Source organism: Neoarius graeffei, chromosome 1 (assembly GCF_027579695.1).
Source record: "Neoarius graeffei isolate fNeoGra1 chromosome 1, fNeoGra1.pri, whole genome shotgun sequence".
NCBI classification, from domain to species: Eukaryota; Metazoa; Chordata; class Actinopteri; order Siluriformes; family Ariidae; genus Neoarius; species Neoarius graeffei.
The window spans coordinates 45,326,219-45,353,459 of record NC_083569.1 but is presented as its reverse complement, the minus strand read 5'-3'; the positions used below and the strand labels follow the sequence as shown (position 1 = coordinate 45,353,459).

Genomic DNA, 27,241 nt, shown 5'->3' with positions numbered 1-27,241 from the left:
AGTTGGTAGTTGACTGACTGTTCTGGCGCTTTGCACGCTTTCTTTCGTAGTCCTCTTTCCTTCTGATGTCAATCCTGCGACAGATGTTAAATTTCAGAAGTCTCCACTTGCTGTGGTCGTTAACCACAGGGCTTAATTTGAGCCGGAACATGATGGAACAAGATCCGGAACCTCCGTCGTCGGATCCGGCAGCTATTTTTTCATTTCATTCGGTGTTCCGGCAGCTATTTAAATGGATCAGATCACCTCCGTGACCATCACAAAGGGGAAAAAAAAATCAAACAATAAATTAAATAAATAAGTAAATAAAAATTTGTTTAGTGTTCGGTTTTGATTTTGATATCTGTTGTTGATTTCTCTCCTATAACATCCACAAAATCTATGGGGGGGGGGCATGGGGTGTATACTTCCGCTCAACAGAACACCGGGTTTTTTGTAGCCGTTAGCTTGCGCTGTGGAAAAAATGGCAAAAAAACAAGAAAGCTTACTAAAATTTTTCAAAGTCCCAGGACGGCCAGATCCTAGACGACGTTGGACACAGTGACACTGTACCAGCACCTGCTGCAAGTGTACCAGTCTGCGGGAACAATCAAAAAGAAGACGAGAAGAATGATGATGGCGGTGAAGCTAGAAGTGTTATGGTGATGATACACGGGGCAACTTTTTGGGCAATGTTGCCGAGCAATGTTGCTTGCAACGGGCAACTAGGTGAGACACAGGGCAACTTTTCAGGGCAACTAACAATGGGCAACAACAGTTAGCAACGGCAGTTTACAGTTAGCTAAAAAAAATTGATGTCTTAATTTTTGCTGTGACCATTTAATCAAGCTGTCTGTTGTTTTTTAGAGCTTTGGTGAGGTAAATTCCTCCATATAGAATATTAAAATAACTTACCGGCGTAAAAACAGATGAGTCGTCTCTCCATCTCTTCACTCCACTGACACTGAGCAGCCGCCATATTTGTTTGAAATTTCTGATCCGAACCTCACCGGAGGTCACATGACTCAATACTCGCGTTCTGATTGGCTTATCTCAAAAAGTTGCCAGAGATTATCAAAACCATTCAGAAAGAAACAATGTTGCCCAATCGCAATAGAAAAGAGTCAAAACGCAATTGCCCAGCAACATTGCCCAAAAAGTTGCCCCGTGTATCATCACCATTAGCGCACCAACTGCAACTGTCAGAGGGAATGAGGATGAGGATCGGGAAGATGAGACTGGTGATGGCGGTGAGGCAAGTGGGGCTATCTGGACCAATGCCCAGTTTAAAGAAAAAAACGCCCCCCCCACCTTTTTTTTTTTGAGTCGCCAGACCCACCCACCTCCTGCGTTCCGGCCCGGGACCTCCCACTTCACAAATTAAGCACTGGTTAACCATAGAACTCCAGTCTTCCAAAGCCTCTCCACGCTTGAGAGCACTCTTGCACGTGTCCTTGTAGCGAAGCAGTGGTCGGCCCACTTTTCTGGCTCCATCAGCTAACTCGCCATATAATAGAGCTTTGACTGGGCGATCATCCAAACGGCAAACGTGCCCCATCCAGCGAAGGCGATTTCTGGCCAGTTTGATCTCAGTGACTTCTACGTTTGCTTTATCTAGGACCTTCTCATTTGAAACAAAGTGGTCCCGTTTAATTCGCCGAATGAACCTTAGATGACGCTGTTGTATGGTTCTTAACCGATTTACATGTTTTTGATGAAGGGTCCGTGTTTCGTTGCCATACAGAAGAAGAAGATCGTAAACTTTGCTCTTCGTAGCTGTAGTCAGATCTTTGCAATCAAACACACTTTTCCGCAATTGTCCAACAGCACAAGAAGCACTTTGTATTCGTGCACTGATCTCTTCGTTCATCGTACAATCTCTGGAAACATGACTGCCGAGGTACTTGAAGCGATCAACCCTTGCCGGCTTAACGTCATCTACAAAAAAGTGGGGTTCCAATACTCATGGTTTCAGTCTTGGAGGTGTTTGATGCAGATTCCCATTTTCTTAGGTATTTCGTTGTAGGCTGTAAGAAGGCACTGAAGGCCCTCTGCACTATTGCTAAAGAGAGCTGTATCGTCTGCATACTGGGCCTCTTGAATGTACATCTACTGGACTTTTGTCTTAGCCTTTAATCTTTGCAGATCGAAGAGATCATCGTGCCAGAAGCGCATTTTTACGCGGCAGTCGGGGGTGATGGACTTATGAGAGTTGGAGAAGTATAACTGTGTAGATGCCATAAAGGGTTGGAGCAAGGTCAGAGTGCACATACACTCCTCGGTTTTACCAACAGAGGCGTAGGCAAAATATCAGTACAGTGTGGCTAATTTTAAAACTTTCCCCAAATAAAATATGCTGAGCAGAGACGCGATGTCGAATTGAAAGCCCTGGACCTTCACCATTATACTATTTTAGCATATGTGAGATGATTTTTTTTTTTTTTTGTTCTTGTTTTTAATACTTTTTATGCCATTACCATTATCAAACATGCATGCGAGTCGTAGAAACACATAATTAGCTCATCTGTCCATAAGGCCGATGAGCTGTTGCGATGGAGTGGCATCCGTCGTCCACAATTCAGTTAAATCGTATCTCCTCTGTCAGTTCTTCACAGATTTCCATTCTGATTTTGTTTGCTAACGAGTTAATGAGGTCAAATGAATGAATTTTCCAGGTCTCTCACTAGAATTGTATCTCCTCTCTCATTTCTCATCCGATTCCAGGTCTGATCGATGTTTTGGGATTTTTTTTTTTCGTTTCCGTTTCCGGTTGAGAGTACGTCGTGCGCATTCTAGCTGCCGCTTCTCACCAGAGCTTTTTTATTTTATTTCTTTTTTTTTCTGTGTGTTTGTGTAGTTTGATGTTTGTTTGAGTGTTTTGTCCGCTGGTGGTGGTGTAGCTCCGGACCCAGTTTTGGGCGTCGGTTCCCTCCAGGCTTTGGTTCGCTGTGGGTGATGCCTGCGCTCCCAGCTGTGGACTGCAGTGAGCTCGTTGCTCATTTTACATCGTGGTTGTCCAGCGCTCTGTGCTTTAGTGCTTGGCGTGATGTTCTGAGCGATGTTGCTGGGTGGCGTCGCAGCGGCTGTGCAGGCAGTTTGGACATACCAGCGCTCTGCGTGGCGGAGCTTCTCTGCTCGCTTTGTGGATCCATGGCGTGGTGTTCGAGCGATGTTGCTGGCGGCATCACGGTGGCGGTGCTGGAGATGTGGGACTCATTTTCATGCGCCTTTTGGTGGGACTGTGGCTGCTACACCACAGGAATTACATCCTGACCCCTACTTGGTGGACTTTATTTTTTATTATATTATTTATTTATTTTTTTTCTTTCCTTGTCTATAATTGTAAAGCGTCCTTGGGTTTTTTGAAAGGCGTTATATACATTTAACATTATTATTATTTTTTATTATTATTATTATTATTATTTCCTTGAGGAACAAAACTTGGTCGTTTGTTTGTTGATTTTCCTTACAACTTGGTTGATTTTCAGTTAAATCGTGTCTCCTCCCTCAGTCCTCAATGGATTTCAGTTCTGATTGTTTTGTTTGAAAGAACCAGACCTTCTGCACAACACTCGGTCATTGGATTGTCAAATTTTTTTGCTAACCAACTGCTAATTAGGTCACCTTAACGAGTTTTCGGATTTTTCATTAGAATTGTAACTCCTGTCTCATTTATCATGCAAATTCAGTTCTGATGGACGTTTTGGGTCGATCTTCACTCGGGGAACAAATTGTCGTCCTTTGTTGAGTTTCCTGTTGTAAGCAATTTGTCGTGGAGGTTGGTCCTTTCTCACGTTGTCACATTTTAGTTCTGTTTGATGTTTTGGTCATCATGGTTGTTTTGATGGCAGGCCAGATGAGCCACTACGTCCATGACGTTCTGGTTAATGAAGTATAGTTTAAAAATAAATATACGTCCCCAGAGCGCTTTTGTGTGTCAGGGCCAACACGCTATTTATTTATTTGCTCTAGCACTCGCTGAAAATTCACGTCATATGTCTACCTTGCGATATTTGGGGTACATTTTTGAAGGAAAATCAGTGTTTTGGACCGGTTTGCTGCCATGATGCACTCAGGCAGACCGGAAATCCCCAATCACAACAAACATCCTCAATCTCTTTGCTGCTGCACTGGTACCATGACGCTTCAGTGCATGGGCAAGTACCCTTGCAATGACATCACATTTACCTTCGCAAACATTGCTACCATATACCTGGGAGACAAGTGAGCTATGTTTACATACTGAAGCCAAGCGGAGATGTCCGGTGTCTGTTGCTGTTGTCCGAAGAAAACTACAGCTAAAAAAAGCTCTCCTACCGGATTACTTGGATAATCTTAGAAAGAAGCAAAGGATCGATATACACGGAAATGAGAGTTTATTAGCGGTTCTGACCCGTACAAAATTCCTCAAAATGTCTGGAGTGACGGTGCAGATTTGTGGCCTAGCGTTAGCATTAGCTACATGTTGGAATATACCTTCTTTTTCCCTGAAGAGTCTCAACACAGAAGAACAGTTTTAAAAAAATACAGAAGCAAGAAAACCTTCTTTGTGTAAAGACTTTTTCCCGACATCAGCTTTTGGGAACAGAATGTTGCGAAAGCCAAAGCATTTCCTCTCAAAGGACTCCGACCTGAACTGTGGGCTGGATGGTAAGCTATTCCGGCCCTCCGTGTCTCAACAACCCCAAGGACATCTAGTTACAGAGCTATTTGCGCTCCATCATTTGTACAGTAATATTTATTATTGTTAAAACAATATCAAGCGTTATTTGTAAAATAACAAAATATCTTGCTCTAGACTTCCAAACAATGTTGTAAGATTTTATTTTAATTTTATCTAACAGTGGATGGTACAATAATTACAAACACTAACAGAATCCACTCATTCCAGTTGTAGCTACAATCATTCTTGTAATAATAATTTCAGTAAATGGTTAATGTTCAGTTCCCTCTTCATTTATTCTCGATTCAAAAGGCACAACTGAGTCACACAGGTTGATCAGTGCGTAACGGACAGTAACCATTTTATCCAAAGTATAAATTATTAAGTCAGCCTAAGTATGAAGGTCATTTGTGCAGTAAATGCAGTCTGCAGGGGGTGCTATTGTTGTTTTTTCTAACTGCAACAGAACTCATTTAAATTTTTGTATAGCGCTTTTAAAGGTGCCCTTCCACCAAAAACGTTTAATACTGGCTCCTTTTGAAATACCATAGTTCACTCGGAGTTGCATATGCATGCTGCATGTGAAAATGTAATTCTACTCCCATTCCCTGTATTGGCTTATGAAAGAAAATAGTCGGAAAAACGAGCGGATCAGAAAAAGCCATACGAAGTTGCGTCACTTCGAAAATTAGTATTCATGGACTCGCCCACCTTGGCTTGCGACCGCCCACGGGAAGGAAGTTCGGATTTAAGCGCGAGGAGAGATAGCAGAGCCCATCTCGTCAGTAGCTAACGAAGAGGACCTAACAGCAAGCTGAAAACATGTCTGAACAAGTTCGTGCCTGTGTTATTTGTGGCAGTAACACATCAACGTTGCATTTCTTGCCCAAGATAGAAGAGGTGAAGAAGAAATGGTTGGAATTTATCTTTGGAACACCACCAGCGAAGTATAATGCAGCGTTAGTACTGTGTTCTGATCATTTCAACCACAGTGACTTTTCAAACTTCGGTGCCTTCAGTAGTGGTTTTGCTTCGAGGTTGTTTTTAATACCTGGATCTGTACCGTCAAGGCAATCGACCACCAGCTCACAAGCTGTAAGTAAAACATGAACTTTTTGTTCGAAGGTTTTTGTTACAAAATAGCATGTTCATATTCTCCACGTTAGCATGCATGACATGGTCACAAGCTAGGCAGGGATGAGAGTTTTCCGCTTTTCGGCAGATTTCCGTTTTTTCTGAGTAAAAAGCGACCTTTTTATATTATGCCAAATCCGTTGAGAATTTTTTAAAATTAATTTCGGGGGGTTGGGGTATGTTCCTTCATGCCGTTCAAACTTTATTAACTCCAACGATATTTACACATTATTTGTAAGTCGCCATCTTTAGTCTCGTTTAAATCTCGTTGAATGTGATGTAAAATTCGTGTTATCTACATTGTTATCGGTCAACACATCGATGTCGAGACCATAATAGCCAATCAAAACCGTTTTTACAAAGACACCCACATCCGCTTGTTCTGACCCACTGGAGGTAGCGTCACAGTGCTGTTAGCCAATCAGAGGTAACACGTTTACTGATTGGCTAACAGCAATCAGAGGTAACACGTTTACATATCATGAATATTAATGAGTAAGAGCTGAAATCTTGTCGTTCTCCCACCACCCACTCCTCCACCAAACTAGAACAGCCTGAAACAGGAGAACCACAGCATTTTTTTTTTCACGAAAACCGGCTCACAGGGCATTCATTCATTCATACTAGAGACCACCGCACAATTAATGAAAAAACGATACAAGAGGACCTTTAACAATAGACATTTTCACAAAGTAGCTTTACAGAAAATTAGACTTTAACATGAAGTAATTTTATCCCTAATTTATCCCCAATGAGCAAGCCTGTGGCGACAGTGGCAAGGAAGAACTCCCTCATACAACATGAGGAAGAAACCTTCAGAGTAACTCGACTCAAAAGGGAACCCATCCTCATTTGGGTGATAATGGATAGCATGATTATAAATAACTCGCTTCTATAACTGTATCCTATAGAGTCACAAAGTATAACTGTGTAACCAGGAAATTCGTTATAGTTTTAACATGAAGTCTGTTTTGTTGATGTTATAAACTGTTTACTGATGGAAACTTGAGTGCAAAACTGTTCATGACAACTGCAGTCTTAAAGTTAGCAAGTTAACTATAACCCTCAGCCATAAAAGCATTACTGTAAGGGTCCAGATCCATCTTCCAAGTGTGACTTTTGACTGTCCATATGGGCCGTTCTCTACAGGAGCGATGCAACTGGTACCATGCAGTGGAAAATTTGTGTTTACCTTTTGTGTAGAACGCTGACACTTGCCATTTCAGGGGGATATCTGTCAGGGACAAATCTGCAGGTGGTTTAGTGAGCATGATGCAACACTGGGGCACTGTGACTGGCCTGTAAACCAGCGGCCTTCAATCCCATAGAAAATCTCGACCAGCATATCATCATTCATTCATTCATCATCATCGTCCATTCATTTGTCTTCAGTAAGGACTTGGTAAAGCATCACAGCAGATCCGGAGTCTATTATAGCTGCAAGTCTCTTGGGGTATGTCTCTATTAGCTTAGCACGTCTTGCCACTGGGATTTTTGCCCATTCCTCAAGGCAAAACTGCTCCAACTCCAAGTTAGATGGGTTGAGTTGGTGTACAGCAATCTTCGTTATGCCACAGATTCTCAATTGGATTGAGGTGTGGGCTTTGATTAGGCCATTCCAAGACATTTAAATGTTTCCCTTTAAACCGCTCCAGTGTAGCTTTAGCAGTATGTTTAGGGTCATTGTCTTGCTGGAACGTGAATCTTCGTCCCGTCTCAAACCTCTAGCTGAATCAAACAGGTTTTCCTCCAGAATTGCCCTGTATTTGACCACTCTTCATGGCAGATTTAGTAGATTTCAATTAACAGAATTAGTAGATTTCATCAAATTGCTCGTGTGTGCATGTGTGTGTTCACTGCTTCAGATGGGTTAAATGCAGAGAGGAATTTCACAAGCATGTGATGAATAAAGTTCTTCTTTTTATTCTTATTTAGTGCCATCCATCTTTCCTTCAGTCCTGAGCAGCTTTCCTGTCCCTGCAGATGAAAAATATCCCCACAGCATGATGCTGCCACCACCATGCTTCACTGTAGGAATGGTGTTCTCAGGGTGTTGGGTTTGAGCCACACACGGCATTTCCCATGATGGCCAAAAAGTTACATTTTAGTCTCATTTGACCAGAGAATCTTCTTCCATGTGTTTGGGGAGTCTGCCACATGCTGTCGGGCAAACTCCAAACGTGATTATTTATTTTAAGCAATGAGGTTTTTTTCTGGCCACTCTTCCATAAAGCCCCGCTCTGTGGAGTGTACGGCTTAAAGTGCCCCTATGGACAGATACTCCCATCTCCGCTGTGGATCTTTGCAGCTCCTTCAGTGTTATCTTTGGTGTCTTTGTTGCATCTCTGATTAATGCCCTCCTTGCCCGGTCTGTGAGTTTTGGTGGGTGGCCTTGTCTTGTCAGGTTTGTAGTGGTGCCATATTCTTTCCATTTTGCTATAATGGATTTAATGGAGCTCCCTGGGATATTCAAAGTTTGGGATATTTTTTATAACCCAACCCTGATCTATACTTCTCCACAACTTTGTCTCTGACCTGTTTGGAGGCTGCTTGGTTTTCATGTTGCTTGCTTAGTAGCGTTGCAGAGTCAGGGTCCTTCCAGAACAGGTTGATTTATACAGACATCATGTGACAGATCATGTGACACTTTGATTGCACACAGGTGGATCTTAATCAAGTAATTCTGTGACTTATGAAGTGAATTGATTGGCCCAGCTCTTATTTAGGGGTTTCATTCGAAAGGGGGTGAATACTTGTGCACACTCCAGATTTCTGTTTTTTTCATCTTAATTATTGTTTGTGTCACAATTAAAAAAAAAAAACAATTTTCACTTTTAAAGTGGTCGGCATGTTGTGTAAATCAAATGGTGCTAACCCTCCAAAAATCCATTTTAATTCCAGCTTGTAATGCGACAAAACAGGACAAACACCAAGGGGGATGAATACTTTTGCAAGGCACTGTACATATACACCCACACACTCATTCACACCTAAGGTCAATTTAGAGTCACACGTGGGCGGAAACCAGAGAACCCGTACAGACATGAGGAAAAACTCCATACAGACAGTAACTGAAGCTCAAGATTGAATCGGGGACTCTGGGATTTCTGCCATCTAGTAACTAATAAACTCGAATATAATAACCTGCAACACAGTCTGTATATTTAATTACATCACAGTACTTTTGGTGTGGATTAAGTTTCCATAACAGCAGCTCTGACAGTACTTCCAACTCTCGCATGAATGATTTTTATCATAATACGTTAATTACAATACTAATTTACATTTATCGGTTATATGGCAGAAGCTCCACGTATAAGTCTAATAAACAGATTTTAAAGAAAAAAACTGTTGTAATTTAACAAAAACACAGTTATAGTCAGAAGTTAATATAGACTCCTCATGGACGTGAATGTCATTGTAATATTGAGCTTTCAGTGATTTCTTTGAACTGTTCTTTTCTTGTGTCAGAACGATTGTACAACATACATCTTTAATACAAAAAGAATTTGGTGCACGTTTTAATCTGTTTTGCTTTTCTGAAATCAAGACCGGATCAAAATTATACATACAGCACACCTAGTATTTGGTTAAATGTCTGTACATAAGTTTCACCTTGACCAGATGCTTCTGGTAGCCATCAGCAAGCTTCTGGCAGAGTTCTGGCTGGCTGTTTGACCACTCTTCATGGCAGAATTAGTAGATTTCAATTAAATTTGTTGGTTTCCTGGCGCACACCCGACTTTTAAGCATAGTCCACGTATTTTCGATAGGGTTGAGGTCAAAAGGTGTAATATTAACCTGTTTTATCCATTCCACAACCAGCTTTGGTGTGTTTGGGGTCATTGTCCTGTTGAAACACCTAAATCTGCCCAAGTTTCAACAATCTTGCTGATGGTTTGAGGTTATGCTGAAGAATTCTGACGTAGTCCTCCTCCTTCATTATTCCATTCAGTTATTACAGTGTTCTTGGGGTTGAATGCCTCACCTTTACTCCTCCAAACATACCACTGGTCATTGTGGCCAGACAACTCAATCTTTGTCTCATCTAACTATTTCCTCCAGAAAGCTTTTCCTTTGTCCATGTGGTCAGCTGCAAACTTGAGTCGAGATTGAAGGTGTCGATTTTGGAGCAAGGGCTTTTTCTTGGATGCCAGTCTCTTGGTCCATGGAGATGTAAAACTCGCTTGCCTGTAGACCGTGACACTGGTGGTACAGCAGCTTCCAGTTCATGGTGGATCTGTGCCTGGTGGTTCCTGGGTTGTTCCTGACCATCTAAACCAGTTTCCTCTCAGTTGAAGGTGGCAGTTTGGGTCTTCTTCCAGACCTTGCCAATGTGGCTGCACCTCCCAATAACTTGTACTTGTCAAAGAAACCCTTTTTATTTTGTTACAGAGAAGCTACCAGCTGGAGTCGAAAACCAAATACTGGTATGACAGTCACTTTTTTAGGTCTTGTTATGGAGTGAAAAAGGTTTTCTTGGAGGAAGTACTGAGAGTGGTCCCCCTTGTTCTTCTCACAGCGCAGTAGTCACTTACTGACTCGAATTTGCCCAGCTGTTGGTGCCTTCATGGCTCTCTTCTGCCTGTGCAGTTAGCTTGATTGCCATTGAGTTCATTCACCAATGTTGCCATCCAACACCCTGCTGCCACTGTTTTCTCCGTAACCCTGGTATGGGGGGCTTACAGGTTCAAGTCCTTGCCCAAGGGACACCTGAGAGCATCAGCAGTGATTAGGAGGTCCTCTATCATCCCCCCTGGTCCTAGCAGACCCCACTGCCTGGATGCAGTTTTACACCATACCCAGGACATTATTGTTAAAAGAGCTTTTTTAAAAGGTTTAAAGTTGGACACTGAAGTAGGCAGGCATTTTTCTGCAGTACTGCAGTTCTAACCTCCTTGTTACAACATGTGCCAGTAACACGGTGACTCCTCTGTTGGTTAGTGAGCTAAAAATCAGACATGTACCCTAACAAGGTTTCGAGGGCCTTTGGAGGAAAAACAGCCCCAAAGCATCACAGAACTTCCACCATATTTTACAGTTGGGATCGGGTTCTTTTCATTATAGCCATCCTTCTTTTTACGCCAAACTCACCTTGAGTGTTTATTGCCAGAAAGCTCCATTTACACAGTTCCAGTCCAAGTTGGCATAGTGTTCCACAAACTTTAGGTGCTTACAGTATGTTTGTGGTTAACTGACAGAAAAGACTTTTTTTTTTTCTCTCTCTCTCTCTCTCTCTCTGGCAGACCTTTGAAATAATTGTTGCCATGAAGGTGGTGTCTGATGGTGGTTTTGGAGACTTGGAAACCCCAAGATTAAATTTTTCTTGTAATTCACCAACAGTGATCCTTGCGGGATTTTTTTTTTTTTTGCGTCTCTCTTCCTTACTGTACATAGGGGCAAAATAAACTCGAGTCCTTTTCCAGGCAGGTTTGTAACAGGTCCAGTTGGTGTCCAATTTTTTTTTTTTTATTACTGCCCTAACAGTACATTTCTAACAGGACATTTTCAGGTTGTACTAACAGTACATGTCCTAACAGGACATTTTCAGGACAGTAGTTTTGTTTTGTTTTTTTATAACCATTCCCTGACTTGTGAAGGTCACCACACTTCTCCGTCATTTGGTCTGTGTGTTCTCTCATCTTTCCCATGTTAATGGATGACTAAGGGAATTTGAATGAATGAACCCTTTGTCACTGTTACCAGTGAAATTGGCCATCAACCTGTCCTTACAGAGGGGGAACAGGACAGGAAGACGGGGATAAAAGAAAAGAAACACAGTAGTAACATGAGGAAAGATGAGGAAAAAAGAACACCCCCACACTATGCTCCTGTCAGGAGTACAGTGTGGGAGTATTTAAAAACCTCCGCACAAGCACACAATAACACAAACAACAACACAAGTACACTTTAAACACGGGACTTGAGGGGGGAATCGGGGGTAGGGGGAGGGGAGGAGGTAATCCAGCACAAGCAAGCAGCCGTCTGCTCTTGCAGCCATGAAGGCGCTGGTCACGCACCTGCTTGTCACACTGGGGGTAAAAATGGCGACCGCGGAAAGTTAGAGAAAGAATGTGAGAGTGTCTCCCGGCAGTGACCTTCAGGGGGAAATGTTGCCTCAGCAACGGCCTGAACCAAGGCCGGCGCTGTCTCAGGGCGCCGAATGTCGATAAGATATGAATTGTTTGGTCTTTCCAGACGCAGTCTTTGCACGTCCACACCGCTCGTCCATATCTCTCCATTCCGTCCATTCTATTCAAATTGATCTCCGAAAAACGTATTCCTTGCAAAACTGAAAGCTGCTCCTCTTGAAGCTTGGCCTCTGTGTTGCCTCATATTTGTTCCCCAGTTAATCAGGAAGTCATGGATTATAGCTTGGGGTGTAGTGGTTAGCACTGTCGCCTCACAGCAAGAAGGTTCCGGGTTCAAACCTCACAGCCTGATGATGGGGTGGGGGCTGTTCTGTGTGGAGTTTGCATGTTCTCCCAGTGTCTGAGTGGGTTTCCTCTGGGTGCTCCAGTTTCCTCCACAGTCCAAAGACATGCAGGTTAGGTAAAATACCCAGCCACTGGGGTTGCACAACCTAGGGCATACTTAGTGCTGGTCCCAAGCTGGGATAGTTTGGGGAGGGTTGCATCAGGAAGGGCATCCAGTGTACAGATGAAGAAGATGGATTCCAGTTTGAAAGTTCCTACACACTCCAGTCAACTCAGAAACGTACAATTTAAATGGGAAACATGCTTCAGCTACATTGTGTTCATCATTTCTAGGGGTGACAATAACGGTGGCATATATGTTTTTGTTGGAAATAATTATTTCTTTGACAGATTTGTTTTTCTCTGAATACATTTTTCAATTAAAGGTTGGATGCTTCTCTTTTTTCAGTGTGAGATGAGGCGGCTTCACCAAAATGTGGATTTTTTTTTTTTTTTTAACCCTTTTGACTAATTTTTACAATGGAGGCCAGTAATGATGTGCTAATGCTTATGATATGAATTAACTTGTGAATGATAAATAAGACTGTTTGTGTGTTTTTTGTGCTTGATCATGCAGGCTGAGGAAGGTGTGGCAGAGGAGGAAGTGTTCAGTGAAGGGTGGCATCCTGACCATTTCTCATGCCACAGTAAGTGCGCCCGTCTTTCCTGTCTGAGTCCAGTTTTAGATCCCCAGAGGAGGCGCCTAAGCACGCTTTTTTAAGTTCACTGTGAGACAAAGTAGGGCAGGTACTGCAGTTAATGCATCAGGAGATGAGGACAAATCCACCGGACGGTGTAGAGCTTCTGCACGCCATTTTCACTCCCATTTGTTTGGACGTATTGGCAGGAACTTGCTTCCTGCAATGTGGTGATTAGTATAGGAGGTTTTGAGCAGGGTGGCAGCAGGGGGCCTGTAACACACAGTGAAATCAGCTGTAATGATATAGGAGTGCAGTGTCTGCTCTAATCATACACTTGTGACATGTTAAGCTTTAAAAAAAAAAAAACATGATTACCAGTTGGAAATGTAGAATCTTTTGAAAGCTGTGACTTGGGTATGTATGATGTCATAACAAAGACAACAGGAAAAGTACTTACTGCATAATAAGTAGTGTACTGTCAGCTTCTATCGCGGAGTCCAAGATGATGAACTGCTCCAAGATGGAACCACTGAGACGTCATCATTTAATAATAATACTAGGGCCGTCAATCGATTAAAATATTTAATTGTGATTTAATCGCATTATTGTCCATAGTTAACGCATGATTAATTGCAAATTAATCGCGCTTTTTTCAAATCTTTTCTAAATGTACCTTAAATGGATACTTTTCAAGTTTTTGGTGAGTGGGAGTGGACAGATCTGCTTGCTTTATGCAAATATGTGTGGCCAGGTCAGGAAGGATAAGGCTGGACACAGCAAAAATGATTTTTGTGGGTATTTTATTCCCCCACTGCATTTACTTTATAATTTTGAACAGGCGGCACGGTGGTGTAAGTAGTTAGCACTGTCTTCTCACAGCAAGAAGGTTCTGGGTTCGAGTCCAGTGGCCGACGGGGGCCTTTCTGTGTGGAGTTTACATGTTCTCCCCGTGTCTGCGTGGGTTTCCTCTGGATCCAAAGACATGTGGTTAGGTTAATATGGGGTGGCCTTGGGCTGAAGTGCCCTTGAGTGAGGTATCGAACCCCTGACTGCTCCCCGGGTGCTGTAGCATAGCTGCTCACTGTTCTGGGTATCTGTGTGCGCGCTCATTGCTCACTTGTATGTGTGCATGCATGTGTTCACTGCTTCAGATGGGTTAATACCGAGGATGAATTTCACTGTGCTTGAGTGTGCATGTGACAAATAAAAGATGCTTCTTCTTCTTGAGGGTTTCGCACAATTCAGTGTGAACAAAACAATATAGTGTTTTCCTCAAATCCTGGACTTAACTTCCAGCCTCACACTATGCAGTAAAATAAACTAAACTAACTCGGTGATGTGGACTCTGGACAACAGTCGTGGCTATCTTTTAAATAAAGAAAATAAAAATACAAAACCCGAATAAATACATTTGTTAAGGCACACAGCTCATAAAGATGTTTTCCAGTAAAATAAGACACACTCATCTAGTGTGCAGCCTGCACGCTTACACACTAGGGTGCATCAGTTGCCCCCTAAAAATGAAAAGTTCCTCCAATCATGATGCATTTTTGTTTTTATGTTCCTTTTGGTAAGAAAACACACTGGGTGAAATATTTTGACAAAATTCAAAAGTTTAATGGTGGCACCAGGAGCTCAAAGTTATGGAAAAAGCTGCTATTTTATGACTTTTATGACAAAATTTCGATCACTTTTCACGAAACATTATGGCACCTTATAGAGTATACCAAATATCTTAGATACACATTTTTAGTGCATATTCTAAATATATTATCAAGCACAGTTTGAGTTTTAGCTGTTCACTGAATCATTGTTCAACTACTTTTAAACAATGCAAATGTATTATGAATCACATTAATGCTTCTCAATCCCTCGCAAAGGTTCTTAACATGATCTCTGGCTCACAAGAAATCAATAAATGGAGTCCAACATTGTGATTCAAACCTTACGCGAAAACATAAAATAAGCGTTTTTTGGCAAAAAATGAACCTCATGGTGCCACCATTAGACTTTTGAATATGGTCAAAACATTTTACAGGATGTCTTTATTGGTGAAAAGGAACACCCAAACAAAAATGCGTCAGATTTTATGAAAGTGAGGGCAGCTGATGCATCCTATTACGCACGCACGCACACCTGGACCTTAACACGTTGTCTTTTCTCCCCTCTGGACCATCAAAAGCATATAAAAATACACACATTATTTTTATGTACGGGCGGCACGGTGGTGTAGTGGTTAGCGCTGTCGCCTCACAGCAAGAAGGTCCGGGTTCGAGCCCCGGGGCCGGCGAGGGCCTTTCTGTGCGGAGTTTGCATGTTCTCCCCGTGTCCGCGTGGGTTTCCTCCGGGTGCTCCGGTTTCCCCCACAGTCCAAAGACATGCAGGTTAGGTTAACTGGTGACTCTAAATTGACCGTAGGTGTGAATGTGAGTGTGAATGGTTGTCTGTGTCTATGTGTCAGCCCTGTGATGACCTGGCGACTTGTCCAGGGTGTACCCCGCCTTTCGCCCGTAGTCAGCTGGGATAGGCTCCAGCTTGCCTGCAACCCTGTAGAAGGATAAAGCGGCTAGAGATAATGAGATGAGATTTTTACGTACATGGTCAGAATGCAACAATATAAGCTGATTCTGTACACAAGTGCACTTTATTATGACTAACACCGACCAGCTACTTGCTTTATCGCTTGCTTGCACTACATCACTTCATGATTTCCCAAACTATAGTGGAGGGGCACAGAACATGCATGCGTTAATCACGCATCAAAAAAATGAGTGGCGTTAAAAGGAATTTGCACTAACGAGTTGTTAATGCGTTAACTTTGACAGCCCTAAATAATAACTAGAGACCTGTGCAGGTCTGAGCTCAGCTTTTTTACGTCGATGCCAGGATTCAAACCGATGTCTGTTCCTTTCCTGGACAGCGCTCTAGACCGCTCGGCCACAGAGGACTACATCATGAACTGAGGTTATGTAACGTGGCACTTACAGTGGTGCCACACGGTGACTGTGGAATCGCTACTTGAGGCTGGCACACCAATTACGTTCTTAAACACGCTCGAACTCGGTTACACATACAGACAGGTGCCTCTGTAGGCTTCAGCCAAAAGCTGAGCTGCTAATAATAATAATAATAATAATAATACTGACATTTAACTAGTTGAAATGAAGCATGGGCTGTCTGATGTGTGTGCTGGAGTGTTATGTGCTGGAGTGTTGCTGATGAATCTTAAGTGTGTGTTTTCCTCTCCAGTCCAACAGACAGCCAGTTAGACTTAACCTGCTTACCTGTCAGGTTAAACCAGGTGAGGATAAGAAGTGCTTCGACCTGATCTCCCGTGAGTAAACTCTCTCTCTCTCTCTCTCTCACACACACGTGTGTGAATCCATTACACATGCGCTAAGTGACGTGCAAAGGAGCTAAAGTGCAGTTAATGTAATCCACTTCACTCTCTCCACCTCTCTCTGCAGATAATCGCACATATCATTTCCAGGCAGAGGATGAGCAGGAGTTTGTGATGTAAGTGTGTGTGTGTGTCTCTTGTGCCCTGTGATTGGTATGCGTGCACTCATCTGTGATGGAAATGTGTATTTCTGGGAATTGTGGGTGGTTCAGGAGGTACAGTACGTGATGTGTACACATACGATTGTCTCCATCAGGGTCTAAAATGAACCTCTTTCCAGTGGAAAGTATAATTATGAAGAATGATATTTCTGTCGACAGAAACAATTCGTTAATATGGAGGAGTCAGAGAAGCAAGGCCTGACTGGCTTGGAGCTGACAGGAAAACTAACTCTTTATATAATAATCACTCTTTACAACCGTGGTGAGCAGAAAAGCAGCTCAGAATGCACAGTTTATCGCACTCTAAGGTGGATTGAGCTCCAACAGCAGAAGACCACATCGGCTTCCGCTCTTGTCAGCCAAGAACAGGAATCTGAGGCGACAGTTGAAGATTGGAAAAAGACCAAGCGATGTTCACTTGGCTCCTCATTAACCCTTTCGCCACTGTGTAACTGGAATAGCAGTCTGCATTGGTGAAAGGATTAACAAGGCCTTTCTGCCTCCAGAACTGCTACTCACTCAATATTTTTTGCCCAATTCTGGATACTGGGAGACTGTTGTGTTTAAAAATCCCACTAGAGCAGCAGTTTCTGGAAAAGTCAAACTAAGCTGAAGGGCTTTAGATGCCTGGAGATGGCTTCTCAGCTATTTCCAGGCACATTTTTGTGATCTTCAAAGGCCAAATTACACTAATTGCACTACAAATTGAATAAAATGTACAAGGAAATGTCAGAAGATTCAAGAAAAACGCGCTTAAAGTTCTGCCCAAGAAAACAGTAGCGCACACAGGTCAGTTCCATGTCTAGAAAAAAGTACGGGGGGCCAAGGATGTTCCAGTTGGTTACAACTTACTGGTACTCATATATAGGTACTATAATAACACTCATGACACATTGTCAACAATGACTATTTTTATATCCTGTTTATAATAAGTCTACAAGGAATTTGGTTATTAACAATATAACTCTTCTTACATAATAGAGTTAAAATTTTGAGGACGAGATTCCAAGTAACTCTGGAACAGAATGACTCAAAACTAGACATGGTCATATCATTCGGCATTCAGACTAAAATCTACTGGACTAGAACTTAGAAAATAGAAGAAAATAAAAAATATTAAAATATAAATCTACAGCCTCCAAAGTATATGACTGTCATTATTATTATTAATTTTAAAAAATGCACATAACCACTGATTGGCAGTTTGGCATTTTATCATAATACTGTACTGCAAAGTTTCATGTAAACTGAACTCTTAATCAGCCGACTGGATCAATCAGATATTGTCAACCCTAAAACACTAGCTGCATCATGCAATAAAAACAACAGTCAATACTGAGATTATTATTACAACCCCGATTCCAAAAAGTTGGGACAAAGTACAAATTGTAAATAAAAACGGAATGCAATAATTTACAAATCTCAAAAACTGATATTGTATTCACAATAGAACATAGACAACATATCAAATGTCGAAAGTGAGACATTTTGAAATTTCATGCCAAATATTGGCTCATTTGAAATTTCATGACAGCAACACATCTCAAAAAAGTTGGGACAGGGGCAATAAGAGGCTGGAAAAGTTAAAGGTACAAAAAAGGAACAGCTGGAGGACCAAATTGCAACTCATTAGGTCAATTGGCAATAGGTCATTAACATGACTGGGTATAAAAAGAGCATCTTGGAGTGGCAGCGGCTCTCAGAAGTAAAGATGGGAAGAGGATCACCAATCCCCCTAATTCTGCGCCGACAAATAGTGGACCAATATCAGAAAGGAGTTCGACAGTGTAAAACTGCAAAGAGTTTGAACATATCATCATCTACAGCATAATATCATCAAAAGATTCAGAGAATCTGGAAGAATCTCTGTGCGTAAGGGTCAAGGCCGGAAAACCATACTGGGGGCCCATGATCTTCGGGCCCTTAGATGGCACTGCATCACATACAGGCATGCTTCTGTATTGGAAATCACAAAATGGGCTCAGGAATATTTCCAGAGAACATTATCTGTGAACACAATTCACCGTGCCATCCGCCGTTGCCAGCTAAAACTCTATAGTTCAAAGAAGCCGTATCTAAACATGATCCAGAAGCGCAGACGTCTTCTCTGGGCCAAGGCTCATTTAAAATGGACTGTGGCAAAGTGGAAAACTGTTCTGTGGTCAGACGAATCAAAATGTGAAGTTCTTTATGGAAATCAGGGACGCCGTGTCATTCGGACTAAAGAGGAGAAGGACGGCCCAAGTTGTTATCAGCGCTCAGTTCAGAAGCCTGCATCTCTGATGGTATGGGGTTGCATTAGTGCGTGTGGCATGGGCAGCTTACACATCTGGAAAGACACCATCAATGCTGAAAGGTATATCCAGGTTCTAGAGCAACATATGCTCCCATCCAGACGACGTCTCTTTCAGGGAAGACCTTGCATTTTCCAACATGACAATGCCAAACCACATACTGCATCAATTACAGCATCATGGCTGCGTAGAAGAAGGGTCCGGGTACTGAACTGGCCAGCCTGCAGTCCAAATCTTTCACCCAGAGAAAACATTTGGCGCATCATAAAATGGAAGATACGACAAAAAAGACCTAAGACAGTTGAGCAACTAGAATCCTACATTAGACAAGAATGGGTTAACATTCCTATCCCTAAACTTGAGCAACTTGTCTCCTCAGTCCCCAGATGTTTACAGACTGTTGTAAAGAGAAAAGGGGATGTCTCACAGTGGGAAACATGGCCTTGTCCCAACTTTTTTGAGAGGTGTTGTTGTCATGAAATTTAAAATCACCTAATTTTTCTCTTTAAATGATACGTTTTCTCAGTTCAAACATTTGATATGTCATCTATGTTCCATTCTGAATAAAATATGGAATTTTGAAACTTCCACATCATTGCATTCCGTTTTTATTTACAATTTGTACTTTGTCCCAACTTTTTTGGAATCGGGGTTGTATTATTATTATTATTATTATTATTATTATTATTTTCTTATTTAGCGTGACACTCAGGGGAGACGGAGGTGCCTGTAAATTTTGGTGGGGCTAGGACCTTCGGTGGCGGAGTTATGAATTTTTAAATCCCTGCTTGCGCAAACAGCCGGAGCCAGGGTTCATGGTAAAGCTTTCCTTGATCCGTGCTTGCCCCTGATGTTGGATTGGGCCGAGCCTGGGCTTGTTTGAAACGGCTCGGGGAGGGGGATGTACCCGTAAATTTTGGCTGAGCTAGGACTTTGGGTGGCCAAGTTATGAATTTTTAAATGCTGGCTCAATCCAGGGCTCATGTTGAAGTTTTTCAGGGGCTCCCGGGTGAGTAGCGGGTTGTTCCTGGGCTGCTTTGAAAGGTCTCGAGGAGAGGGAGGTAATCTGTTAATTTTGGCGGGGCTAGGGCCTTCGGTGGCAGAGTTATGGATTTTTGAATCCCCGCTTGCGCAAGCAGCTGGAGCCAGGGTTCCTGCTAAAGCTTTCCTTGGTCTGTGCTCGCTCCTGACGTTGGATCGGGCTGAGCCTGGGTTTGTCTGAAACAGCTCGGGGAGAGGGATGTAGCCATAAATGTTGGTGGGGCTAGAACTTTGGGTGGCCAAGTTATGAATTTTTAAAGGCTGGCTCGAGCCAGGCTCATGTCAAAGTTTTTCTGGGACGAATAGCGGGCCGTTCCTGGGCTGGTTCAAAAGGGCTCAAGGAGAGGGAAGTGACCTGTTAATTTTGGTGGGGCTAGGACCATCGGTGGCAGAGTTATGAATTTTTAAATCCCTGTTTGCGCAAGCAACCGGAGCCAGGGTTCATGCTAAAGCTTTCCTCGATCTGTGCTCGCTCCTGACGTTGGATCAGGCTGAGCCTGGCTTGTTTGAAAGGGCTCGGGGAGAGGGATGTACCTGTAAATTTTGCCGGGGCTAGGACTTCAGGTGGTCAAGTTAGGAATTTTTAAATGCTGGCTCAAGCCAGGGCTCATATTAAAGTTTTTCTGGGGCGAATAGTGGGCCGTGCCTGGGCTGGTTCAAAAGGGCTCGAGGAGAGGGAGGTGACCTGTAAATCTTGGTGGGGCTAGGACCTTCGGTGGCAGAGTTATGAATTTTTAAAATCTGTCACAAACTGTGTTACAACATAATGTATTCACCCAGTGTAACATTTGGAAGAAAATTGGAAGTAGATTAGACCCGTACCTTTACAATTTTTTGATGGTCCATCCAGTTTGATGCTTTTGAAATACAGACGGACAAATGCGAAAATTACTGGTAAATGCCCGCCAGTCCGGCCTTATTTCCCACACTGTGTGTCTATATATCTAGACTTCTGTTTGATCGTCATCTCCGCCAGCTTTGTTGGAGGAGGTTATGTTTTCGCCTCCGTTTGTTTGTTTGTTCCCAATGTAACTCAAAAAGTATTGAACGGATTTTGATGGAATTGTGAGGAAAGGTGGGCCAAGGAACAATTGACAAGATTTTGATGCAAATCTGGATCTGTATGTGGATCCAGGATCCAGAGTTGTATGCGGATTTTGATGAAATTTGGTGTACAGCTTTAGTATTCTCCTAGGTTCAAGTGATTTGATTTTGATGTTGATGTTCTGTCGCTTGGCGGAGGTATGAACTCTATCGAATGCCCTTGTAGTTCTATCTCTCAAGCACAAAGAGGTTTTCATCATACTCTAACGCATATCAGATACTGAAATTAGGCAGAAGGAACGTCCCTAGTGAGGTTCTGGTTATTTCCATCATTACTGTATGTGTGCTTCTGAGTACTATGATTTATCACTGTGTGTGTGTGTGTGTGTGTGTGTGTGGGTTTTCAGCTGGATCTCTGTGCTGACTAACAGTAAGGAGGAGGCTCTGAACATGGCATTCCGTGGCGAACAGAGTGCCGGGGATGACAGTCTGGAGGATCTGACCAAAGCGATCATCGAGGATGTGCTACGCATGCCTGGCAATGAGGTGTGCTGCGACTGCGGAGCGCCAGGTCAGACGGCTGCGTGTGTGTTTATGCAGGAGTGTGTGATTGAGTAGGAGAGTGGCTCTTCTGTTTGCACTCTCCAGATTGATTCAATGACTGTGTTTATCATGCAGAGGAAATGAACACATGGCACCAAACAGATACCTCACTTTAGTCGCGACAGTCACACAGATCAGAATAACAAAACATCAAATGGTCATAGAAAGGGAACGGAGTCGAGCAGTTTCCATCAAACTGAACTGTTATTGGAAAATAATCAATAAGCGATGTCGCCCAGTGTTACTGTTATCAATTGGAAGTTGATGATTTTCCAATGACGGCATGTCCTAAAGTGTTGTATTCCTCTTACATGACCTCAATTTTGCCGATTCCAGTTCCTTAATAAATGGCTAGTTGTACTTTTTATCACTTTATGGTTACGTTTAATGTTGTGGGGCATCCGTCCACTGTAAGGAGTTCACTGCAGGCCCGCTATAACGAACTCCTTGGTGGATGTCTAAATAGTTTATCCAGAAAAGTTCGTAATACTGAAATGCAAAAACTTGTCGCACGTTAGGCCATTATTAAAAAAAATGTTCTGTTTCCGGTCCACCGGCCGGGTGAGTGCCGTTTGTGCGGTTGAAATTTTTTTTTTAATGCCGGTTTTTCGACATTTTTTTCGGGTTCGTAAATCTAAAATCGAACTTGACATTTGCGCATTCCCAGGGCTTTCCACTAAGGCTCATACTAGCCAGCCATGACAAATAAGTAGCCAGCCGGGGGGGTAAACACAAAATAAACTCCTGTGCACGCAGTTCCCAGGATTAAATGCATTTTCCACAGGCCATTTATTTATTCACTTTACTCAAATACAAAATAAAATGGCAGTAAATCTTCTTTCTTTTCTTGCGTATTGCATCATGAGGCGTTCCTGGCTTGTAAATCTCTTATTTTCAGTGCATGACACATTCACGCAGCTGAGCATGCTATGAATTAACAACGACAACGGTCTGCAGTGGGGCTACACAATTACACACTCAGCCAACATTTCTCCATTTGTGTATGAAAATACACTCCAACCACTCAGTTTGGGTTCATTTACAACCAACGGTGTCTTTTGATGCCAGCACGTAATTGAACGAGAGAAGACTGGTTTACCGGAGACAAAATAAGCGTCATCTCTGCTTCTGTTCCCTCTGATGTCGCCTCTGACGGCCCCGACACACTAATGCCTCCGCCGAGTGCGCGCGCGCATACACCGCATGTCGGGGCCGTGGATGAGTTACTCTCCCTTGATCAACGAAGTCGGCGGGGAATTTGTGGTTATTATCGGTACAAACAGCGCGAATCACAACTTAAATGAGTGCGGTTCAGTTTGACATTATTGTCAGTCCGTTAGATAAACATTTAATTTTATTAAAATCGAAAATTAATATTTAGAGCCTGTGGGCTACAAAAATAATAGTCATTAAAGTAGCCGGCTGGACTGAATTGTGTAGTCGGCTGTATGGCCGGCAGCCGGTGCTTGTGGAAAGCCCTGCATTCCACGCAGAATATAGAACTGAATCAGCTCTGCGCATGCGCCGTGCGGCACAAAAAAATGTCAGCCACCATGAAGGAAGGAGATCCGGAGTTTTCAAACATTTGCTTAAGTGTGAAATCGCAAAATGGTATTCTAGCGAACAACAAAATAGTAAAGATTCAGAAAAACAAATCATTCAGTGATCATTTTAATAGTGTAATTTCATCCGAACTCGGCCTAACGCTCGATTTAGAACGACAAAAAGTCCGTGTGTCGGACATTTTAAGTACCTTTGTAAAAGTTTTGCAAATGTTGCAGTCAGCATTTAAAATGCTAACTTAGTTTTTGTACAAGTTTCAGTTGATTAAACTGTCATTTTATTAAATGTGTCTGCTTTTGTAAAAAGAAAGTACTGAAAGAAAAAGCAAACACAGCATTGCGATTTCTTATCCATCCATATAAAAAAAAAAATCCCTCCCTCCCGACTGAAAATTTTTTTGCTCACCCGGTGGACAGGAAACGGATTTTTTTTTAAGGATGGCCTTATATGCAAAATTTTCAGCACGTTCTCCTTATCACTGCTTTCTCCTTCTAAGTCGCTATTGCAGTTCGTTGACTGAGTTAAAGGATCACGAACAGATGGAGGCGATGATTGATTTCTTCATCTGTTATGGAAATGATGGAGGTTACTGGTGTATCACTGACTCACTACGTTTTTTTAAATCCTCACCATTCAGTTTATTCCTGTGTTGCAAATCACTGATGTCATTTATGTCACACCACAAAGCTGGGCTGGGTGGAGGGTATAAAAACACCACCGGTACACTTTAACTAGGTGCTAAGTTTAGTGGTATCAGCAGTCATCTCATCCTTTTATCGATCCTTTGATCACCGTTCTCGATAATTGTTGGTGATCGACACCTAAAAGTAGCGAACATATTTTGATGAAATTTTAAGGAAAGGTAGGCCATGGGACAAGGAACAATTGATGAGATTTTTGATGCAAATCCAGATGTACAGTGCTGAGTGTAAATGAGTGCACCCCCTTTGAAAAGTAACATTTTAAACAATATCTTAATGAACACAATTTCTAAAATGTTGACGAGACAAAGTTTAATATAACATCTGTTTAACTTATAACGTGAAAGTAAGGTTAATAATATAACTTAGATTACACATTTTTCAGTTTTACTCAAATTAGGGTGGTGCGAAAATGAGTACACCCCACAACAAAAACTACTACATCTAGTACTTTGTATGGCCTCCATGATTTTTAATGACAGCACCAAGTCTTCTAGGCATGGAATGAATAAGTTGGCGACATTTTGCAACATCAATCTTTTTCCATTCTTCAACAATGACCTCTTTTAGTGACTGGATGCTGGATGGAGAGTGATGCTCAACTTGTCTCTTCAGAATTCCCCATAGGTGTTCGATTGGGTTCAGATCAGGAGACGTACTCGGCCACTGAATCACTTTCACCCTGTTCTTCTTCAGAAATCCAACAGTGGCCTTAGACGTGTGTTTAGTCATGTTGGAAAAGTGCACGACGACCAAGGGCACGGAGTGATGGTAGCATCTTCTGTTTCAGTATAGAGCAATACGTCTGTGAATTCATGATGCCATCAATGAAATGCAGCTCCCCGACACCAGCAGCACTCATGCAGCCCCACATAAGGACACTGCCACCACCATGTTTCACTGTAGGCACCATGCATTTTTCTTTGGATTCCTCACCTTTGTGACGCCATACAGTTTTGAAGCCATCAGTTCCAAAAACATTTGTCAGAAAACAGAATCCAGGGACACATGTCCGCCCGGGGGCATTTTGAGTTATTGACAGATTCAGAAAGTACGGTTTCTAAGCTTTCCAATGATGCCTTCCATGTGGAGATCTGACAATATTTGAAGAATGTGTGGCCTTTTGAAAGTGTATACTTCTTAAAACAGAAAAGGGAGAAAATCGCCCTCAAAGTTTTCCATCTCAGTTACTCTGGGTGTAGGGCGGGCACATAATGGTGCTCATCTGCATGACATTAAGGAAAGCCCTACCCCCTATGAGCTAGCACAATACTACTTTCATGTAAACAAAGATCACCATGTCAATTTTCCTTCCATGCAAAGTATGCCCAACACAATTATGAAGTACAAAAATAAGTCCTAAAGTATACTTTAATGTTTTGTGGTTGAAAAATTACTCACACCGTAAGAAAGAAAGATAGCATGATGATAACACAACTAACACAACACTAGTTTCATGTAAAGCCTCGGTCACAACCGGCCATACAGTACGCGCTCCTACGGCCGGTTTACATGCAAAAAACGCAAGAAACGCACGGAGGGCGCGTGTGTTGTGCTGATTTTCGAGCCGCAGACCGGCCGCAGAGGTTCTTTGTCATGTCAAACAAACTCTACGGGCGCTTACGTTTTTTTTCAGGTTGCAAGACAAACTTACGGCCAACGTGCGTCTTTCTCCATGAACACAAAAAAAAAAAAAAGCAGCAATTTGGGAAACGCCAAAAATTGCACGGCCAAGAAATCGTACGTCCGGTTGTGACCTAGGCTTAACCAAACCACAACACTCTCCGTTACATGCAAAAATAACCACACAGCCTTAGATTAGTAAACTTACCCCATCAGAAAGAGAAACGGTGCCTTGCACACACCAATGCCTCCGATGGAATGTAATCCTAGAACGGTCTGTGTATCATCCGATCATTCAAGTATTCCATTCAATCTGGAAAACGAGGTTGCGGGGTTTTTTTGCTAGAAATGGTTATCTCCGATGTAAATACCATGTGTCTGTTTGCTTCGCGGTGTTTCAGCTCCTCTGCGCTCTGTTTAACTTGCTCATTCCATAGTGAAATTACATGCCTCTATGCAGGTTAAGTAGCCATGAGCTCAGCTCGTATCATACAGCTGATTCGCAAAAAAAAACAAAACAAAAGCCTTAAATCATCATGTGATTTCCAATCAAAACAATCTATTATCTGAAATACTGATTGCATTCTTCAAGATCTCAACTTGCACATGATGAAAAAAAAAATGCTTCTTTTGCGATTATCTCGGATTCGTTTCGGCCGACGTGTGTCCCTGGATTCAGTGAGGGGTCACATTTATCTTGGTCTCATCACTCCAGAGTATAGAGTCCCAGTAGTCTTCATCTTTGTCAGCATGGGCCCTGGCAAACTCTAGGCGGGCTTTTTTGTGCCTGGGCTTTAGGAGAGGCTTCTTTCGTGGACGGCATCCATGCATGCCATTCCTCTGCAGTGTACGCCGTATTGTGTCACGGGAAATAGTCGCCCCAGATTGGCTTTCTACTTCTTTAGATAACTGCAGTGAACTTGCATGCCGATTTTCTTCAACCCTTCTCATCAGAAGACGCTCCTGTCGAGGCGTTAACTTCCGTGGACGACCTGGACGTCTCTGTGAGATGGTTGCAGTTCCAGCTTTCTTAAATTTTTGTACCACTTTTGCTGCAGTATTCTGACTGATAAGTAAAGCTTTGCTGATCTTCTTGTAGCCTTCACCTTTGTGGTGGAAAGAAATTATTTTCTTTGGGGAATTCTGAAGAGACAAGTTGAGCATCACTCTCCATCCAGCATCCAGTCACTAAAAGAGGTCGTTGTTGAAGAATGGAAAAAGATCGATGTTGCAAAATGTCGCCAACTTGTTCATTCCATGCCTAGAAGACTTGGTGCTGTCATTAAAAATCATGGAGGCCATACAAAGTACTAGATGTAGTAGTTTTTGTTGTGGGGTGTACTCATTTTTGCACCACCCTAATTTGAGTAAAACTGAAAAATGTGTAATCTAAGTTATATTATTAACCTTACTTTCCCGTTATAAGTTAAACAGATGTTCTATTAAACTTTGTCTTGTCAACATTTTGTAAATTGTTTGTTCGTTGAGATATTGTTTAAAGTGTTACTTTTCAAAGGGGGTGCACTCGTTTACGCTGAGCGCTGTAGCTCAGTGAAAGGCTTGTTAAGCCTTTGTTTTATGACGTTAACACATATTGTTAACTTGACTGTGGACTTGATTACTTATTGTTTCTCTCTGGTGGAAAGAGGAACACATGACTCAGTGTGTCATGTAAGCAGGCGATTGACAGATGTGATTGCAGGAAGAGTGTTTATTTACAAACTGGCAGACAAACAGTTCAAAAATGTAAGGCAAAGTCAGGGACTTGAGACATGGAGCAAAAATAAAATACCAAGGCTTGCATGTTTAAATTTTATTTATTATCAAAACTTGTAACAAATGAACTGTATGAACACACAATGCTAGTACAGCGATAGAAAAATGTCAGTTTACCCAAAACCTGCCGAGACAAAGCAGC

At 42.3% G+C, this 27,241-nt stretch overlaps 1 protein-coding gene across 1 annotated transcript in view; it reads left to right on the top strand.

Moving 5' to 3' along the window:
- Nucleotides 1–27,241, top strand: part of asap1a (ArfGAP with SH3 domain, ankyrin repeat and PH domain 1a) — a 220,738-nt gene that overhangs the window by 149,285 nt on the left and 44,212 nt on the right. Inside the window, exons 13-16 of the mRNA XM_060932545.1 lie at nt 12,830–12,899; nt 16,143–16,227; nt 16,361–16,409; nt 21,241–21,404. Of these exons, the coding sequence (XP_060788528.1) occupies nt 12,830–12,899; nt 16,143–16,227; nt 16,361–16,409; nt 21,241–21,404 (368 nt within the window). The remainder of the gene's footprint in view (nt 1–12,829; nt 12,900–16,142; nt 16,228–16,360; nt 16,410–21,240; nt 21,405–27,241) is intronic.